This window comes from Telopea speciosissima, chromosome 5, assembly GCF_018873765.1.
Source record: "Telopea speciosissima isolate NSW1024214 ecotype Mountain lineage chromosome 5, Tspe_v1, whole genome shotgun sequence".
Taxonomy (NCBI): domain Eukaryota; kingdom Viridiplantae; phylum Streptophyta; class Magnoliopsida; order Proteales; family Proteaceae; genus Telopea; species Telopea speciosissima.
The window spans coordinates 4,174,326-4,196,299 of record NC_057920.1 but is presented as its reverse complement, the minus strand read 5'-3'; the positions used below and the strand labels follow the sequence as shown (position 1 = coordinate 4,196,299).

The following is a 21,974-nucleotide window of genomic DNA, read 5'->3' as shown; positions in this document are numbered from 1 at the left end:
GTGAACTATCATAAGTACTCTGTAACATTGATCCTAATATATATAAATTCAAACAATATCACAAGGTAAGAGTAGACCAACCAGAGGATGAGCTTTCCATTTTAACTGAATGTGAAGGAGATGGAACTGATCCTGAGCTCTCAATCTGATGTGGATCAGGGGAAGTTGGACACTGGAAGGTAGAAGGTGAAGGCTTAGAAATATCACCTTGAAGTGTTTCACATCCATTATGTACCTGGTTCTCCTCTAGCATTTTCCTCTGTGCATACTGCCGCGAAGGAGAAGGTTTAGGAGGCTCAAATGCTTTGGATATCCCACCAACCCAGGACCAAACAGCATTTCTATTGTCAATGGTCCACAAAAGCTTGAGGCCATAAACGAACACACGCTGACAATTGTCAGCAATGACCACATTAAATCCATCATCATCACTAGGGTCAGATCGTGCATGATCATCACTCTCACTCCCATTTTCAAATTCTGACCTGACATATGTCATCTCAAGGTTTCTTCTACCTGCTTCTTGCCATGCTAACAGTCTTGCTGGGTCGGCTTTTGGAGCTTGCTTTCTGATAGTAAAATATTCAGAAGACAACAAAAATCCATCATCACGATGCTTCTCTGTGCAGCCACCCATATGGTTGCACTTTTCATGGCTAGCTCTATCTGTTAATGCAGATTTTGAATTTCTCCTTGTTATTTTAGATTCATTTGCAACACATGTACAACCTCCTTTATTCAAGAATACCTTGGGCAGGTGAAGGTCAATACCCTGGTAGACAAGATCAAGAGGATCACGCTTGCAATCAAAAGTATATTTTTGCCGACCACGACTAAAGCCGAGCTCATATTTTATCTTTGTCATACTAAACGTCAGTCCAGTAGCAGGATCTTCATCCTCCAAAGCCACATGCTTGAAACAAGTTGGAGTTGAATCCAGGCGAAGCATAAATTCTGTCATGACCCTGTCGAGAGACAAGTTGCCTGACCTGGGAATTCTTGGAACCCCAAAACGTGGCCATCGAGAGAAGGACCGCAACTTATGGGGAGGAAGATAATTCATGTTCCAGAATCTGAAAAGCCAGGCTAAATCATGAGGACCAACATTTAGAGTTGGTGCATCAATTGGGGCTTGCTCCGATTTGTAGAGAGAACTATAAACAGATCCATCAAGGAGTCCTCCATCTTCCCCGGTGGAAGATGCCAGTTGTTCATCACATGTAGGAAGGGAAGGTCTAAGAGAAAAGTCCCAGCGGAGGGAGAGAGAAGTTGACCTGAATGGGTCATAAACTTTCTTACGTGGCTCCCCTTCACTGGGTAGTGCATATAAATAATGATTAAGAGGATTGCCAGATTCACATTCCCAGTCCATATTGACTTCAAGATTAAAAGCAGGTGCTTCAAGGAAAGCACCAGACACTGCATGATTAGGAAATTTTAAACTGCAGTTGTTAACTAAACTCTCCAAACTGCTCAGAAAAATCTTAAGATCTCTAGCCGAAGCAAAAACACAACCATCCGACTGCTGGATTTCCATGTAACTGGAAACAAGTTGCAGTTTGTCAAGCTTCTCGTAAGGGTCAGTTGTTGCAAGAATATTCCATCTGGTCTCAGAAAAACATAAGCTATTCTTCCCATGAATGTAGTTTCTTACTTCATCCCACCATGGTAAGCTGCGCTCCTTTTTTGGTGGCTGAGGGTCTGGAAGATTGATGTTAGTACTTTGAGAAGTATCTGAAGCATTCAGAACCTTACCATTGGGATCAACACTCCGAATGCTCAGATTAGCTCTGCGCAGAGCCACTGTGAAAGCATAGCTTATATCAGCAAAAGCTGGTTCAAATCCCACCCCAAAGGAAACTTCTCCCTTCTGAAAATATAGAGGTAAATCTGAGTATGTCTTCATAGGAGGGGTTGTACCACTAGCTGATCGCAGCATGCGCACCTTCCTCCATCTCCCAATGAAGACATCCTGTTGAATTTGTGGTTGGAAACACGTTGCCTGTGAAGAAGAGTGACATTAGAATGTCAAAAGAGCAGAGTTGAACCAAAAAACCATGCTCAAATGCAAGAAAACGATCAATTATACAACTAAAATATATACTGTAGTTATCTACTTATATTCAGATAAAAATCCAAGCATTCAAAATATTAGATACATGTCAACATGAAGTTATAACTTATAATCCAACCTCACTACAAAAGAGCATATCCTCTCAAACCACATTGATAACTGGCCAGAAGGAATAGGCACCTTTTTTTTTTTCTTTTTTTTTTTTTTTTTTTTTTTTTTTTTTTTTGGTGAATAAAAATCTCCAATACCAAAAACCCCAAAGGGGAGGGAAAGAAAAAGGGAGGGGGGGGGGGAAAGGATACACAGGGGAAGAGAGGGGGGGGAGCTATACAAACCACAAGCCCCAAGGAACCGGGCTGTGAGACTGAAAAAGAGAAATATCTAGACCCCAGGAAACAACAATGAGCCTATTCCTTGGGGAATCACAAACGGAGCCATGAGGGAGCATGTGAATTTTGGAGCTGACATCAAAGAAGATGGCTTTCCAAATCATGTCAAAAGAGCGAGATTTGGAGGTCCATCTGTGAAGATTCCTCTCCATCCAAATGTGCGACATAGCTGCCCCAAACACCAGTTTGCCAGATTTGCCTGAAAAAGTCATATCCAACCAGAACCACTCCCGAGCGAAGGTTAAAGGTCTCCTAGAGCAGGGCCAAATAGAAGCTAGGGCTTTCCTCCAAATATTGGAGGCAAAAAAGGGCAGGAAAAAAACAGGTGGTAGATGTTTTCAATGCCATCCCATCAAAGGGTACATGAGGCACCTTTATTCTTTCCAACTAAACTACCCAATAAAAAGAAACACATTGTATCTGTAGAATTAAATTATGGAGAAAAAGTAATAGTTTGTCAGAAAACATTGCTTAATACTATCACGTTTCCATAGAAAAGATATCTATTGAAGCATTTTAAAATAAATAAACAAACCTCATTTGTTACAAAGATAACTTAAAAGAACAATTTAGTAAAACCATTTTTAAGTAAGATGGTTTAAAAGAAATCAATGTGAATGCTGGGATTTTTATCTCATCTCTGCCTTTCTGGTGTGTCTGATCAGGTCAAGTCCCCTCTCCTTGGTCTTACTGGCTTCTTCCTTGGCCACCTCCCTGTCAAGTATCTTGGTCTCCCTTTAATTCCTGCCAAGCTGACTAGCCATCATTGTACCCCAATATTGTACCTGATCCGCAAAAAACTCCGACTCTGGAAAGGCAAGCTTCTCTCCTATGTTGGAAGGTTAGAACTCATCAGATCTGTTCTTTAATCTTCCTATATCTATTGGTGCGGCTTTTTGACGTGCCGAAAGCCACCATCAAAGCCATGGAACATCTTATGTGTGTTTTCCTTTGGAAAGGAACTGAAACTTCTAGATTCCTCCACCGTCTCAGTTGGGCCTCCCCACCTGCCTTTGATGCAGATCGAACCAGCCCAAGTATTGGGCCAGTTTTGGACCATGAACACTGTTCACGTGAACAGTGTCACAGCCCTTAGTGGAGCCAGCTGACCTTTGACTAGTCAAGATGCCTTTCATATTTTAGAAACTTAGTTGCTTTAGTTAGTTTCTATTTTCATAATTAGAAGTTAGTACTTTCTATATTGTAATTGGTCGTTAATTTCTATTTTTGAAATTAGAAAGTCTTCACATCAACCTAGTTGTTGATAGTGCTATGTAACCTCATTCAAAGATTCTAAATAAAAGCCAAGGGGGGGGCTTAAGAGCTCCACAGTTTTACATTAAAAAATTTCAGTCATGATTGCATGTCACTGCTGTTGCAGCTCTGCTCCTCAGTGAGTGTGCCTTGTGGATCTCAAGGTGAAGGGATTTGGGGATTACCAATCAACTCCTTGCATCTGTTCAGATCGGGAGATACATTCTTCAATCAATCTTCAAGCAGCAACTGTTTTGAAGATCAGTTTTTTTTTTCAAGCAAGTGGTTTACAGATTTCTGTAATTACCTTCTTTTTCTCACCTTCCAACCTAAACCTACCTACCCACAATCAATACCCATTAAACCCTAACTCCATAAACCCTAATTTTCCTGTGCAGCCCTATTTCTCCATTAGATTTCATCCAAACTTCGTTCACAGCATCTTCACCCTCCCCCTAACACTAGACAGCTACCTCTCCCCCATCCTTCCATTAAACCCTAGAATTCCCCAACATCCTCTAAACCCAAAACCCTAGAATTTCTAGATCAGACACTTCTGCCATCCAGTCAACCCCATATTCTGATTGAGTATCTGTACCATCATTGGGATACTCGACCAGAACCCTAGCCCTTAACTCCCATCACAAACCCTAAAAACCACCTCACTTCCCTTACCCAAAAAGCCAAACCTAAAACCCTAATTTTATTAAATTCAAAATTTCATCCAGATCCTACAAAACCTATACCATTAAACTCCTACATCCCCGCCTACCTTTGCCAAATAAAATCCCATTTACTTTACCTAAGCCCAACCCTAATTCTGTCTAGAATTTCCAACCCTACCCCAATCGGTCAGCAGGTTTTGAAGATTCTGATAAATCTGGCTCCTGGTAGACCTTTGTCTATCTAGGACTTCATTAAGTGGTATCAGAGCAAAGAGTCGATTGGTAATCCCCCAATCCCTTCACCTTGAGATCCACAAGGCACACTCACTGGGGAACAGAGCTGCAGCGGCAATGGCATGCAATCATGACTAAAATTTTTTGATCTAAAACTGTGGAGCCAGGTAAATTCAGACCCTTGCAACCTACTAGCCGATTGGCAGTGTTGGGGCTGTTTAGGTCAAAACTAGGGTTAGGTTTAGGTGAATGGGGATAAATTTCATCTGGTAATGCTAGGCAGGTCTAGGAGATGCTAACAGTGAAGGTTTGATCAAAGTTTGTATGGAATTTCAAATTTCAGAAAATTAGGGTTAGGGTTTCGGGTTTTGGGAAACAGAAAATTAGGTGAAATTAGAGTTTAAGGTTGGGAATTAGGCTAGGGCTTAAGGTCGAATATTCTAAAGATGAAGGAGAAGATTCGGCCCAAGGTTTGATGATAATAGAGGGTTAGAAGTGATGGATCTGCAATTTAGGATTTTGGGGAATTAATGAAGGATGGAGAATTAGGGTGTTTAATGGTGGAATGGGCCTACAACGGACGAGGAGGGGCGAGGGGGCTGTGGTTGAAATTTGGTTGAATTTGGTTGGGGGAATAAAGCTGGACAGAAAGTTTAGGGTTTAGGGGAGTTAGGGTTTAATGGGGATCGATTGTGGGTAGGTAGGTAAGTAGCTGGAAGATTGATTGAAGAATGTATCTCCCAATCTGAACAGATGCAAGGAGTGAAGAAGAAGATCCACCCAATCTTAACCGATGCAAGGAGTCGATTGGTAATCCCCCAATCCCTTCACCTTGAGATCCACAAGGCACACTCACTGGGGAGCAGAGCTACAGCAGCAATGGCATGCAATCATGACTGAAATTTTTTAATCTAAAACTGTGGAGCTCTTAGCACCCCCCCCCCCCTTTCTTTTATTTATAATCTTTGAATGAGGTTACATAGCACTATCAACAACTAGGTTGATGTGAAGACTTTCTAATTTCAAAAATAGAAACTAAATACCAATTACAAAATAGAAAGTACTAACTTCTAATTATGAAAATAGAAACTAACTAAAGCAACTAAGTTTCTAAAATATAAAAGGCAACTTGACTGGTCCAAGGCCAGCTGGCTCCACTAAGGGTTGTGACACTGTTCACGTGAACCGTGTTTCCTGGTCCAAAACTAGCCCAATACTTGGGCTGGTTCGATCTGCATCAGCCTTCCCAAAAAAGAAGGTGGCCTCAGCTTAAGGAGGATCAAAGATTCCAACACAGCAGGCATTCTTAAATTGATTTGGAAAATAGCTTCCAAACAAGAAAGCATTTGGGTTAAATGTCCAATCCTCTAAAAAATAACTCTCTCTGGACTATCTCCTACCCATCTGACGCCTCCTAGGTCTGGCGCAAAATTCTCCTTCTACGCCCTACCATTAGAACCCTCCACATTAGCCATTAGAACCCTCTCCACTAAAATTGCAATAGAAAAAAAAGGTTCCTCCACTTCCTTCCTGCACTGTATCGGACACCTCCCGCTTGACCACCTTTAAATTGCAATGGTTCCTCCACCACGCACCCCTTGGGGGTTCTCTTCTCTGTTGTTGGTGCTAGATTGGTCTATTCTTCAGGTATTGACAAATTCGCCCGTCGCCTCTATTATCTCCCACGGTTCCTTGTCCTTTTGCCCCTCCCCTCTCCCCAGGCTCCTCTTAATCCAAGCCTCTCTCCCCCCACCCGGGCCATCACACCCATTTAGATAGGAATACCTGGCTTCCCTCTCCCTCTGGCCTTTTTTCTTCCTCTTCTGCTTGGAACTTTGTCCATGTCCAATCCCCCTTGTCCTATGGCATAAGATTGTTTGGTTCAAGGGCCACATCCCTCGTCACAGCTTTAAGGTTTGGTGAGCTCTCTCCCACTGCCTCCCTACCCAATCCTTCCTCATCCATAGGCAGATCCCCGTCCCTCCCAATTGTGTACTATGTTAGAATGGTTTTGAGGATACCAACCACCTTTTCTCTTGTCCCTTATTCGCCTCCATTTAGAACTGCACCTTGCCAGCTGCTGCTGGCCCCGCTCTAGAAGACCTCTTCCTTCTCGAGGGAGTGGCTTTGGATCGACATGACCTCTGGGAACTCTCCTTGTGACACTGCTGGGAAGCTTATCTTTGGTGCTACTATCTCTCACCTCTAGATGGAGAGGAATCTTCGGGGATGGATTCCAAACTCTGGATCTCTTGATATGATTTGGAAAGCCATCTCCTTTGATGTTCACTACAAGTTACACTTGCTCCCCCCTTGTACAGTGATAAACTCCCCAAGGAACAGGCATATTGTTGTATCCTGGGGTTTACATGTCTCCTTTTCTCATCCCCTGGGCTCTCCTCCTTAGGGCTTGGTTTTTGTTCCCCCCCCCCCCTCTTCCCTTGTATATTCTCACCCCCTCCCCCTCTTTTGGGGTTTTGGTAATGAAATTTTTTTGGGTGAATAGAATAATTCATTACCAAAGAGAAAAGAAAAAACAACAGCCCTAGAAAAAGGGGGAGAAAAAAGAATAAAAAACACAAAAGGCCAGAGCCTCAAACAAAGGAGGCAGAGGCTCGAAGAGAGATAGAAGAGATACCCCAGGAAGCAACAATAATCCTGTTCCTTGGGGTGTCATTACAAATAAAGGGGGCAGCCAAAGAGAGCTTGGCTTTAATTTCAAAAGAAATGGAATCACAAATCTGGGCCAGAGTCCTGCAGTTGGAAGTCCATTTCTTGATAGGCTGATACTACGCTCCATCCAAATATGATTGATAACCGCACAAAAAGCCAACTTGCCAACCGAGTCGCAAAGAGGAGAACCAGCAAAAGTCGTATCAACCCAGATCCATTCTCTGTTGAAAGAGAGAATTCTCCTACTTCTAGGCCAGCATTTTGCTAGGATGCTTTTCCAGATGGAAGCAGAGAGAGGGCAAACAAAAAAGAGATGGTCAATATCTTCCATAGCATTCCAACATAGACCACACAAAGGAGAGACAGCGATCTGGCGATGATGGAGAAAGGACTGGGTTGGAAAGCAGTTAGAGAGAGCTCTCCAGGCGGTGAAGCAGTGCCCAGGGATGTGATGCTTGAACCAAAGAATGTTCCTCCAAGGAGCCAAGGGGCCTTTAGAACGGATAATGAAATTTATTCATTCATAAAAAGTATGTGTCCCAAATCCTTCAATTCCATCCAGTGCATAAGCACTCTTACAGAATGATTGTGAGATCTTTATCATTATTCCAAGCTTTCACTGGAGAAGCGGTCTCAATTGATGTGCGGATGACAATTATTCTTCAATGCTGATGACAAATGCACGTGAGGGAAATGGAAATGTCCAAGGACATTTTTCGAGCAAGCACTAACATATTCAAGATCATGGATGATAGATCATCTATCTCACACGTATGAACCATAGTTATCAAGGCGTCGCCATGGCGGTGTCGCCTTGCTTTTTTACTCTCTAAAACGCCATGGTCGCCTTCCTGCCTTGATAACTATGGTATGAACATAACGCAACCATAATAACCAGTGCTTTTTTTTTTTTTTGTTGAAAAGAATTGTAAGAACCAGTGCATATTAATGATATGAACAAATTTACTTATACTGTTTATGATGTGTCTACTGGATATATGGGATGAGGGGAGGGGAACACTAGGGCAACTTGTTGCCCCTCCACCGCCATGACAACTATGGTTAATTTTCTGTATAGAATTTTTTATTCCTAAGCTGGTTCCATTTTTAAGATACCATACGTCCATAATCATTTGAATAAGCCAAACAGCATTAGAAACCAGAGAGAAATGGAACCTGACCTGCTGTGCCAGAATAACACAACCTTCACATTTACCAGAAGTTGCAGAAAGAAGTGGGAATGTGTAATTTCTCTCCTCGACAACAAGAGAGCCAGTATGCAAAACAATATTTCTCCCGTAAAGCCGGGAAAAAGGTATGTCATTTTCCAGAGCTACAGGATCAAGCCTCTTTACAATCTCTATCATCCCAGTATCACCAGCTTCGATTTTTGTCAATGTTACATCCAACTCTGTAGCAGAAACAGATAGAAGAGAAGTTCTGGATGTACTAGGTTTAAAACCAGATTGGAATCCTTTCTTACAGGCACCCGATCCTTCTGAAGGCACCAACTTCTGACATGCCTGGTAGTAAGACTGGAATGCCTGCTTATGAATTTCATCTCGCAATTTTTGGATACCTGAAGAGTCCTGCACATTAATCTCAACTCCATTATGGTAGACCTTCTCAGGACAAGATTCATTTTGATCAGTACTTCCAGAGCAATGACTGCCTTCACAGACAAGATCATCAAGAAACTTCATTTTAACAGCTAATTCACAGGCCTCAGTCTTCATCAGCTGATAATGTTCATCAAGCCAACCTTGCATAGGCTCTTCCTCAATATCAGCCTTGAGCTTACGTATACTAAACCTGACACGTCCAAGTTTTAATGAAGACTTCTTTGTCTTTGAGCTCTCTTTCTTTATGGGATATATAAGATTAGTTTTAGCATTGGTGATAAGCTTCAAAGCTCGCATCATATCTTCAACTGCATCTTCAATAGCACGCAACTGCAATCTATATGGCATGCAAATATGAACATCCAGGCCTTGAATAACCCAATCCCAAGTGCTCACTGCCGGTACTTTTCCATCAGATGAACAATTGGAGGTGCTAGGAATACGAGAAATCTGCATCCGACTACTTCTGAATACTCTGGCTTCATTAAAGCTAAGCATAAGCCCCTCAAGTAGCACTCCTATTTTGGCATTTTCAGAAAAAATTGACTGCACCTGAACCATTGCATCAACTCCATCTCCAACCTCAGCAGATATACTCAACATTTCCACATCAATAGCTAAAACAGACTCTATCTTTTTTTTATGTTCTCTATCTAATTGTCCAGAATCTGCAGTAGCTTCTATTTCTGGATTCACTTCTTTTCTAATACTAGTTTCTTCCTTCATTTCATTATTAATTCCCTGAAGCTTCTGATTGTGCAATAGTAACTTCAACCGCAGCAGAAGCTCAAATAGCGATATATGTACATCAGGCTCCCACCTTACTGAAATATCAGTTGCACTGAAAAGGGAGCAGACAGCGATCTCACTAAGCCCACCTGAACGGCGAACAAATTTTGCATTTTGCATGTCCAACAAAGTCACTTTCGAAACAGGCCTATTTTCCTCCAAATACTCCTGGTAAATAGATCTGGCTCTTTCAAGTTCCATCTGTGTGGTATGCTTCTCCTTGTTCACACACAGAGATAAATGGACAATGTCAAGAGACAATGAATATTTCAAGTATTTGCATTCATCAGACATTGTAGAGAATATGTTTGCTCTGCGAGGTGTACCATCAGCGGAGATACTAATTACCACTTGACCACCCTGTGATCCATAATTCACACGCTTGTGGTCAGCAACAACTGTGTTTTCCACACACACGTCACCACAGAAATCTACACAACATCGTTCAAGATTTAATTTTAAGAGGTGGGTCCCTTTCCCTGAAGGTTTGGCCGAACGGCCAACCCTGTTATGTGTTGCTCTTTTTCCAGCAGAAAAACTTTTAAAGAGTGCTTGAAAGGACATGGCTGTTGATATAAGGGATTCAATGCGCCGGAAGCTAAAGTATACACCCATACCAGTCACATCAACAGAGAGAACCAACTTGCATTTGCTGGGACCTTGCTCATCAACAGATTCGATGTCCTTCTTTCCCCAATCTACGCTCACCTTCGCAACATGGACTAAGGATCCCGAATTTGTTTCCACACCAAATAGGCTTTCTTTTAAACATTCTTGAGATTCATCTGTCATTTGAAGATGCAGTTCACCAAGTTCTGTATGCAATGCAATTCCTGTACTTGCAATGTTGTTTGCAAACAAATGTGAAGATTGTGAGCAACCCTGCAAAAGGAAATTACAAATTAATATTATCTCCAAAGAACATATCAATTAAGGAGGACAAGATAATGCAAATCAACTAATAGCAATGAGATACTGATGTTATTTAGATTAGAAGACTTGATAATTAATGTCCATTTTTTTCCCCATCTTAAGAAATGTAAACAACAAGCATCTTGATCATTGTCCTTGGTGTATGCTTTTTGTTGATAATATTGTTTTGGTGGATGAAACAAAAGCAGGGATAAAAGCGAAGTTGGAATTATGGAGACCAATCTGGGAATCAGAACATTTTTAAGATAAGTAGGACAAAAACCAGGTATAAGGTGTGTAACTTTAATAACAATAGGGCTGAAAGTGTGATTGTGAAAATTAATGATAGGGAGATACCGCAAAGTGGAAATTTTAGGTACCTAGGCTCAATCATAATAAAAAAGGAGAAATAGAGGGTGAAGCTGCACAAATAATTACAATAGGATGGATGAAGTGGAGGGGTGTATCTGGAGTGCTGTGTGATCGATGTATTCCTTTAAAACTCGAAGGAAAATCTTATATGAAAGCTATACGATCAGCAATGATGTATGAACCTGAATGTTTCACAGTAAAGAAACAACATATAAACAAACTTGGTGTAGCTGAAATGAAGATGTTGAGGTCGATGAGTGGTAAAGCTAGAAAAGATAAAATAAGAAATGAACAAATTAGCACTAATTTAGGAGTAGCTCCAATGCATGATAAGTTGCAAGAAAATCGTTTGAGGTGGCATGGATATGTGCAATGGAGGCCTTTGAATGCTCCAGTACAGAATGGTGACTTGATTCAGATCGAAGGAGCTAAAAGAGCCAGGGGTAGGCCTAAATTGACAATAAGAGAAGTGAATCAAGTGATGAGGAAAGACATGCATAGTTTAGGACTAGTAACAAGTATGGCTTTGAATAGAGCTGACTGGAGAAAAAGGATCCATATAGCCGACCCCATTTGTTGGGACTTGGGATAAGGCTGAGTTTAGTTGAGTTGACTTGTATATATCTTTTTCAGCTAAAAAGCAAGAAATTTTTCACTACATTACATGCTATCAGGTGGTTCTCAAGTCCAATTTCCATATAGTATGGCATTCATCAAGTGAAAATGGGTTCACATTAAAAAAAAAATGGTTTTACATTTAGATCATTTGTTAGTGCCATGATGAAATGCAAAAACTACAGTTTTGAAGAAGCAAGAAACAGGTCAAGCACTCGAGACAGTTATCAATTTTTTGTTTGATATAGAACTGGAAAATTTTTTAATGATGAAAAATGCATTATCACTTACTTTTTCTCAAGAAAACCTTGATTTGAAGGGAATGGGTGTTGATAAAGGAGCTCTTTGTATTTCAAAAAAGCATAAGTAACACCATTCAGATAGGTGAAAGCTAATTGCAATTGTCTCATCCTAACGGTTTCAACCCAATCAACGGAAAAGATGAATCCACAAGGTCAATAATCCTTGAGTGACACTTCCACAGCTTCACTGTTTAGAGAGCCCTATCTAACTGTCTTCCAACACGTCTTTTCTCGTCTACCATTAGATGCCCGTCTCCCCCTCCTGCGCCTTATTTTGGAATGGAGTGGAAGATGTCAACTCTCCTTCTTCACTTGCCCTTTTGCCTCCACCGTTTGGAAGCGGGTCCTGGGCAACTGCTGGCCATGTAATACTAATAGCAGAATTCTACCTCTTGCAAGGGAGTGGATTTGGGTGGATATGACTTATGCTGGGAAATCTATCTGTGACGTAGTCGGCAAACTCACCTTTGGTTCTACTATAAAGCATATTTGGATGGAGCGCAATCTCCAAAGATAGACCACCAACTCACGTTCCTTTGATAAGATTTGGAAATCTGTCTACTTTGATGTTAGTTCTAAGTACACAAGTTACCGCATCTTAGTGTTACTGATTCCCCAAGGAACAGGCTTATTAGTCTCTTGGGGTTTGCCATTGTCCTTGCTGCAGACCTCTATCCCATCCTCTTGATGGTGGGTGCTGCTTTGCCATGTTTTGATTCTTTTGTAATTCTTTTTTTCCCCTTCGGGGCTTCTTGGTAATGAATTCTTTATTCACCCCAAAAAAACTGAAAAATGGGATTACGAAATTCCATTTTTCCTTGTAGATGGCAAACCTGGCCATTTTCTTTCATGTATTAAGTTTATAGGCATGTGAATTAAACTACTCATGAAGTTACATACGAGATGAGCCTCAGAGTTAAGTTCTGAATATGGCCAGCCCAAGCTCCAGCTTGGTGGAGTCGAGCAGTTCATGAGCCCCTGCAAACATCCCTATTCACAAAATATTTATTTCTTTAACTTGAAAAAGAAAATTCATTTTGCAAGACTCAAAATCCAAGTTTTTAAGCGAATATTCTCGAGCACATGAAAGAGTCTAACTTTGGTATCCATGTCCATGCATCAGAAAGGATAAATGAAATCAATAGTATTGACAAAGTACAAAGCTTACATGGTATAATGGTAAACCCATAACACTATAAAGCACAATGGTCATCTCCGGGGCTGAAACAGTACATGTCCACATGATTGCTTTTACTTCAGTTGTCTCAGACAGTTCCAGGTGAGAGGTTTCATCACGAAGTACCATTTTTTTCTTTTTTGACAAGTGAAGGCGGATCCATGGCGTTAATCTGCTTATAATGGCATTACATTGTGTACCACCGAGTTTGATATCAATTTCAGCTGTAATAGCTGATGCCATCTGAAAGAGAAGACATAATGACTTAAATCAAAGAAAAGCATGCCATGATATCAGCACTAATAGGTTCCATGTTAAATATGTTTAGAAACATTATGAACAAAACACAAGGGGAAGAAGTGAAATGCGGGTGAAATTAAGACTCAAAGGAGGTAACATGAAATATGCAAAGAGAAAAATTATGACCCAACAAAGATAAAAAGGCAATCACAGAATTATGTGAACCTGTCCAAGTATGTTTCTGCACAGCTACAGTATACAAAACATTCTTCAGAAGAAATCACCATTTTCAAAAAGGGGGAATAGATGAAGAAGAGGACAAAACCAAAAGGTCTGGCAGATAAAAAGTTAAAATAGGATAAAATCTAGCAAAAATTTGTGGGGGATCGTCAACCTCCTTGATGGGGTTGCAAGGAGGAGGCTAGGGTAGTGTTCACAGTTCGGTCAAATTTGGTGAAATATTTCATTGTCAACAGGGATAGAAATCACACCACCAGGAAAAAGCCACAAAACATAAAGTAGGGTTAGGTAATGGCCTTACCTTACCCAAAGGGGTAGGGGGTCCTTACCGTTGCCCCATAGGCTAAGGGTAAATGATCCCTAGGTTGGACCTTGGCATCCGTGTAAAACCACATGATGGTCCCAACCATAGTTGTCACAGCGACTAGGTGACCCAAGTCATTGGAGGGGCGCCTAGGCAACAAGGCACCTGTCTAGACGACGCCTGGGTCCCCTAGGCGTGCAGTATATGATTATAGGTATTATAGCAATAATAATTTTATATAATTACACTCACATACAACATTGATTTTTTTTTCTGGGATTCTTTTTATTTTTTTGGGTAGGATTCACAGAAAACATTGAAGCTATATCAAGGCCATATGATATAATGATGCTAGGAATGACCTAATATTAGGAAACAAACATATAATATACAAAGCATAGCACATAATATTAGCACATTCATCAAAAAAAACAATAAACATAAATCAAAGTAAAATCATGAATTGTCAACAAGGCATGTTGTCACCTTGGACCCAAAAAAGAGCCCAGATGCCTAGGCAACACCTTGAAAGCTATGGCCCCAACTTAGATGTGTAAAGAGGAAGGTAATTGGTAAGAGACTCTTTCCCTTGCCCTCACTACCATTTTCTTTTGGGGTAGGACCTTACCCTTAACCTTACCCTCCCAACCAAAGAAAGGTAAGGCAACTAACTTGGTAGACAGATGTCATCTCTACTCCTTGGTTCTATGGTAGGGAGCCTAGAGGCAGACACTTAAACTCAAATTGCAACCAAAGGCAGAATGATAACAAAATTCAAGAAAGGCTTCAGTTCACTACCCAAAGTTCCAAAAGGCAATACCCATTGTCAGAGTTGAGAATGGAAAATATAAGGAAATCTTACTACTGAAGGCCTGCCTAATACATCGCTGATTGTACTAGCAAGTAGCAAGATTCAGCAAGCAGATGAATCTCTAAGATAAGAAATTCAACCTATCAACAGCCCAGTCTGCGAAACTGAACTTATTAAGCTCAGCCACATTAATCAACACTGGATCCATGAGCCAAACGAGTAGCCAGTCAAGGGAGGGGCCCAATTATATTTTCATCAATCAGGGTTCAGTTTAAGAGATGAAGGGATATCAGAATTAACACGGGTCAAAAATGATTTCAACCACAAAGAACCGTATTGGCAGCACTGGCCAACCAGTCCATGCTCCCGATCCAATTCCCAAGTTGACATGATTGCCACAAGCAACCTATCTTTGAAATCCTTTGCTTTCAACCGTTGATTTTGTCAAATGCTCGAGGTGGAAGCCTTTGATTAGTAGGAGAGTAGGAGCCAACCCAATACGAATGCCAACAATCTGGTCTAGTCAACTCGCAAGCAACTTAAGGAAACAAGGGAATGAACTTCAAGGAATAGCTAAAGAAGGTGTTTCATGTTTGATAACGTTGCTGCCTGGGGTCCAAACTTCAACTCAAAGGGCAGGAGAGGTGCAACAACAGCAATTGGAAGTTAAGAAACATCCAAATTGAAACTATTGTATGGACCTCCTCTCAGACAATAACAACAAAGAGTTATAACAAGGAATTTCAAGGTGCAGGTTCCATGTCCAAGCCAAGCCAAGGAGTAACCAGCTGTAACAGTGTAACCCATCCACATTGACATGGTTAAATTTAGAAAAAACAAATTCAAGGAAAGAGAAATAGTGAATGAAGGCATGAAGCAAACAACAAAAACAGAAGGAAAATAATAGCAATAGTCCATAATCATTCAATTTAACAGATATTTATTCCTGCTGTAGAACATAAACTTGGTACTAAAATAATTGCAACACTAAAGGCTTGCCTGAGTTGGAACGCAAACAGAAGAAACAAGAGCAACTTTCAGTATCTCCAGGACAGAAGTACCGCCTTCTCTAAGAAGCTGAAAATCCAATGGCAAACTGATTAATATTTTAAATAAAAAAAAGGACAAGCTATACACTGCATCGATATTCTACTAATATCTACAGAAATTTTAAAGAAAAACCAACTGGGTACATGAATTTCACTGAAATCCATCTGAACATCAAGGCGTGTACTCTCTCCCATGTCTTCATTAGACACTGATTTGCTGCTTCTCAGATGAATGCCCATGACATTATTCTCAACAAAAAGGTCTTGCCCCCGGTGCACAAACTTCACATCCAGTTTTGGCATACTGAAGCTAACCTTCCAGAGAAAAATAAATTTTGTTAACTTGATTTCCAATCCATTGCCAAGAAAGAAAAAAATTACCACACCCAATTATTTTCAAGTCCAGAACAATGCATGTCCCCCTGATAAACCAACAAATAGGGAACAGTTCCAGAGAAACTTTTGTTATAATTGTTAAATACAGCAACCTTTTCTGGTAATTGTTAAAAGACGGCAACTTTGTTTTATAGAAGCCAAGAACAAGAAGATTTACTCCAACACATAGGATTCAACCAAAAGAATTACAATAGATGTGAGTAGAGAAAAAAGTAACCTCATACTCATCTAAAATAGGAGGGATTTCATGGTCAAAGTACCAAGATCATGCATATTGGGTCAATACAGAGATTGCTCTTGGCGAGAAAATAGTATCACAAGCAAATTTATCAAACTTTTAGGACTACCTAATCCTAAATGAAAAAATCAGCAGCAGCTAAATAATGATAGTGGAACTGCAAGAAAGATATGGAGAGAAGAGGAGGGGGCCCAGAGACCAGACAGGTGCTACACAATATTCCACTTTTTTAATATGCCTACTCAATTTCCCATTAATTTCTGTATTAAAACCCACTAACCTTTTCTGGAAACACAGAAGTGTACTTCTTAAGAGACATAACCGCATTTTGCTTCTTTTGCAACTTTTTAGCTACACCAGAGTCTAAAGTTGTCCCTCCAACTACATCTTCCTGAGGAATGGTTTCTGAAGTTCTCTTTTTGAGAAAGAACTCCTCATTTAGGTTTACAACGACTTCTCCACTTGTAATATCCACATTCTTGATAACAACACCTATTTCCCTGTGACCAAAGAACGAAATAAAATGTTAACTAATAAATAAACCATTACCAAGACCACTGTTTTAGAATTCAAAACACAAAAGTCAACTAAAATTAGAAAGTTTTTCATAAACCAGCACACATTAATGATCAAAAGCTGAGTTTCCAGCAGTGATAGAATTCTTCCATAACACACCCCTATTTCCCACTACACGAGAAAATTCAGACTTGATATTATCCATTTTTCATAGTGTTTCCTATGACATCAAAATCCATCTCTACTTTTCACACTGCCAGTACAAAGCCCAGAAAATGAGTGTGGATGTGTCAGGTTTGCAGCTGCCCTTCAAAAACATTTAGCTGAATTGTTTGAGAATGGATCCAGATAATTTCTTCTTTCAAACTTGAGGTGCTCAAAACAAGCAGAGCAAACTGCACTACAACCACAATGCAATGATAAATGATCAAGCACTACCTATAACAGATAAGTGTATTTTAGTCCAAGAGAACAGGAATATTCTAGTAAATTGGCATATAGGAACCTCAATAGGTAAGAGTACAGATGCACATAAATCACATATGTGGGCTTATTTTAGTGGAAATAAGCCTCGGATTGGGTTATATATGTGCCGGGCCTTTGGTCCTATTAAGAGTTACAATCGTAAGGGCATACTTGAAATATCTCTTTTTATTAGGGTGTTAACGTATCTTATGGGTGTGTTACACAAGTAGTGAGGGTATACTTCATCTTTGTTGGTTGTTCTAGGTCTGAAACTGTTACATGGTATCAGAGCATTGAACAACCCTCAGTTTTGATCCATCTTCTTGGTTTGAGAGTCCCATTAGTGCTTTCCTTTGTTGTGGTTTGCAACAATCTATGCTGTTTTACTTTTGTGTGAAACCCTAGCTGATAGAATATGAACAACTAGGGTTTCTTATGATGATGATGATGGTGGATATTTACATGGAACACTGTTGATAATCATGTGTGGAATTCCGTGAATACTGGCTTTATCAATGTGATCATAGCCCAGCCTTTATTTATAATATTGAAATCATATGACAAAACTATAACTAATCAATGTGGGACTAAAAACCCACATACAAGAATACCCCCATGGACAGATTTACCCTTGAACCCATATTACAACACTCCCCCTCAAGTTGGTGCATACATATCAAACGTGCCCAACTTTGCTAATAATAGGAAAAAAACAATTTTGTACTGATTCCTTTGGTGAGGATATCAGCCAACTGTTCACTAGACTGAATAAATGGAATACAAATAATTCCTTGTTCCAACTTCTCTTTGATGAAGTGCCGGTCAATCTCAACATGTTTGGTCCGATCATGTTGGACCGGGTTGTGAGCAATGCTGACTGCTGACTTGCTGTCACAGTAGAGTCGCATAGGAAGATCAACACTCATCCCCAAATCTTGAAGAAGCCCTTTGAGCCAAAGAAGCTCACAAATACCCTGTGCCATAGCTCAGAATTCGGCTTCAGCACTAGATCAAGCCACAATAGCTTGTTTTTTGCTTCTCCAAGTAGTTAAATTACCTCCAACAAATGTGCAATACCCGGATGTGGACTTCCTATCATCAGGACTACCAGCCCAATCTGCATCAGTGTATGCTTCTATCCGGAGGTGGCTATGAGGAGAGAACAAAATTCCTTTTCCAGGAGATGACTTAAGGTAACGAAGAATTCTATATGCTGCTTCTAAGTAAGAAGAGTGAGGATCATGCATGTATTCACTGACAAGGTTTACAACAAATGTGATATCCGGCCGAGTATGTGAGAGGTAGATCAATCGGCCAACTAACCTCTGATAACTGCCCCTTGTCCACCGGGTCCCCGTCCTTACTCTTCAAATGTGTGTTGGGCTCAAGGGGGGTATCTGCTGGTTTACACCCAAGCATTCCTGTCTCTTGTAACAAATCTAAGGTATATTTCCTTTGAGAGAGAGATATGCCCTTAGCTGAATAGGCAACCTCAATCCCTAAGAAATACCTTAATCTACCCAATTCCTTGACTTCAAACTCGGTGCCCAAATAAGCCTTCAACTTCTATATTTCCTGTGCATCACTGCCTGTGATCACTATGTCATCAACATAGACAATTAACATTGTTACTTGTTGTCCTACCTTCTTCACAAACAACGTATGATCAGCATTGCTCTGCTTGTACCCATAAGCAATCATAACCTTATGGAACCGGCCAAACCAAGCCCTAGGTGACTATTTCAGACCATACAGAGCCTTTTTCAGTTTACATACCTTTCCCTGAGTTTTTGAAGAAGTAAAACCAGGAGGTATCTCCATGTAGACATCTTCTTCCAGATCTCCATGCAAGAAGGCATTCTTCACTTCAAGTTGTTGGAGTTCCCATCCTCGATTCACAGCACAAGAGATAATAACCCGTACAGTATTCATCTTTGCTACAGGAGCAAAGGTCTCTTGGTAGTCAATACCTTGGGTTTTGAGTAAACCCTTTGGCAACAAGCCTCGCCTTGTATCTCTCCACTGAGCCATCAGCCTTGCGCTTCACTACAAAGACCCATTTGCAACCTATAAGTCTTTATCTTGGGACCAATAGGGGGCTTACCAGAAATCTGACTAAGAGCAAGACTTGGAGCAGGAACAGATGCCGATTGAGTAGGATCAGTGGTGGTGGTCTCTTTGTATAGAGGGCCGTCCAGAGGAAAATCAGTTCCCCGAGTGTACACAAGTTTTTCTTGTTGTAGCTGTCCCACTTATTGTTCTTGACTAGTAACCCACTCTTCGAATTCAACAGAGGTATCCTCTATAGTAGGTGTTTCAATGTCTAGATGAGCAATCAGCGGGACCTCTTCACCACTTATAATCTCCCCCTACAGAGGTTCCGGCTGTTTAAAGTAAGCCTCAGACTCCCGGAACACTATATCCATAGTGACAAACACTTTCCAAGTAGGAGGATGATAGCATTTATACCCTTCTAGGTAGCAGAATAACCTAGAAATATGCATCTCAGTCCCTTGGGATCAAATTTGCTGTGTACATGATGATTCCTGGCAAACACGACACAGCCAAAGACTTTGGGAGACACAACAAAGGTTGATTTCCCACAGAGCACATCCAAGGGGCAGCGACCATCCAAAACACGGGAGGGAAGCCGATTGATAAGATATGCAGCTGTAAAGACAGCATCACTCCAAAAACGAGGAGGAACAACCATAGTGAACATTAGAGAACGAAAAACCTCCAAAAGATGGTGGTTCTTGCGTTCAGCCACCCCATTTTGAGCGGGAGTATCAACGCAAGAGGTTTGGTGAATGATCCCATGGCAGTCCAAATAAGACCGAAAGGCACCGTCCATATACTCCTTCCCATTATCGGACCTGAGAATCATGACCTTGGCATCGAACTGTGTCTCGACCATCTTATGGAATAAAGTGAAACAGGTGAAAACGTCACTTTTACTATGCATCAAATATACCCAAGTCGTCCGGCTGAAACAATCAATGAAAGTGACAAACTATCGAAATCCAGAGCTAGACACACAACAGGCAGGGCCCCACACATCAGAATGTATCAAACCAACAGGATGCAAGCTTCTTTGTCAGAAATTGGAAAAATGCTTCGAGTTTGCTTTGCCAAAGTGCAAGCAGCACAAGAAAAATTATGTTTATTACATCTCTTCACTAAACTAGGAAATAAAGCGGACAAACTACCAAACGGAGGATGGCCCAAACGACGATGCCAATTATTCAATTCAAAGAGTGCAGAATCAAAATCAGAAGATGCAGGCTGAGATGTCAAAGCTGCCCGAGAACCGTCAAGCACGCACAAACCACCAACCACCTTACTACATGCAATCATACTGTCCGTTTCCAAGTTCTGAAATAAACAATGGGTTGGAAAAAATGTTACTTTGCAGCTTAAATCCTTAGTTATGCTACTAATGGAAAGCAAATTAGTAGTGAACTTCGGAACATGTAACACAGATGAAAGAGTAAGAGATGAAGAACACTGCACAGATCCCTTTCCCGAGATAGGAGAAAGAGACCCATCAGCAACTCGAACCTTATTATGACCAGATAAAGGAAAATAAGTGGAATAAAAAGAGGAAGAACCGGTCATATGGTCGGTTGCCCCTGAGTCAATTACCCAAGAATCGGGCATGACCGAGGTACAAGTCCCACCAAATGAAATACCTGTGGAAGGTGTATTGGGATTAGTAGGCAGAGACAAAGCCGAGGCAGCCATGGAAGGAGATACAGATGTTGAAGAAGACGTGCCAGACGAGTCACCATATCCCGTAAATTTTACAAATCCGCCATAACCTGTGGCAGAGAATGATCAGGCTGATCCTTAGTAGTTGACTAATGAGTAATGAGCATGGCTATTATTGGACAGATTGGAACCACCCCTACCACACCCTCGAGTGTCTGCAGGGCAACCATGAAGTTTCCAACAGCGGTCCTTCGTATGCCATTCCTTCCCACAGTGATCGCATTTAATGGAAGGGCGATCGCCAGACGACCGATCAGTGCTAGTAGAACGGGAAGAACCCCCACAGGCAGACTGTAACCCAGAAAAAAGAGCCGATCTCTCCTGAGTAACTGGGTGAACCATGGCTGTTCGTCGACTGTCCTTAGCTGAAAGGATCGCATAGGCCTGTTCAAGAGTTGGGAGAGGTTCCCGATTCAAAATATTTGACCAAATATGATCAAACTCAATATTCAGCCCTGCCAAGAAATCAAAGATGCGTAAACCATCCTCCCACTTGCGGTAGGCCGTGGCATCAACATCAGTGGTGGCAGTGAAGGTGCCCAGAAAATCCAATTGTTGCCACATCGTACACATGGTATTGTAATACTGAGAAAGTGTAAACTCCATCTGTTTGGTAGAATGAATTTTTTGACGGAGTTCATAGCATTGGGCAGCATTCCCAACTTGAGAATAAGTATCTTTAGCTGTCTTTCATATTTTTGCAGCCGAGTCAAGAAGAAGGTACCGCCCAGCAATGTCTTGGTCCATTGAATTAACCAGAACCGACATTACCAAGAAATTAAAATTCATCCAGCGATCCTGTGCAGAACCAGTCTCTGTAGGCCTGACCGTGGTGCCCGTGATGCAGCCAAACAAGCCACGAGAAT

General features: G+C 41.1%; 1 protein-coding gene across 2 annotated transcripts in view; it reads right to left on the bottom strand.

Annotated features, from left to right (window-relative positions):
* The window catches only part of LOC122661159 (protein SABRE), a 128,014-nt gene that overhangs the window by 67,978 nt on the left and 38,062 nt on the right, over positions 1-21,974 (bottom strand). Inside the window, exons 5-10 of one of the 2 annotated variants that reach the window (XM_043856489.1) lie at positions 16,637-16,856; positions 15,867-16,037; positions 15,673-15,750; positions 13,070-13,321; positions 8,471-10,582; positions 82-2,002 (exon numbers count right to left, since the gene is read on the bottom strand). In XM_043856489.1, coding sequence (XP_043712424.1) covers positions 82-2,002; positions 8,471-10,582; positions 13,070-13,321; positions 15,673-15,750; positions 15,867-16,037; positions 16,637-16,856 — 4,754 coding nt within the window. Of the gene's footprint in view, positions 1-81; positions 2,003-8,470; positions 10,583-13,069; positions 13,322-15,672; positions 15,751-15,866; positions 16,038-16,636; positions 16,857-21,974 lie in introns of those variants that run through there. The other variant, XM_043856490.1, reaches the window with a different exon arrangement.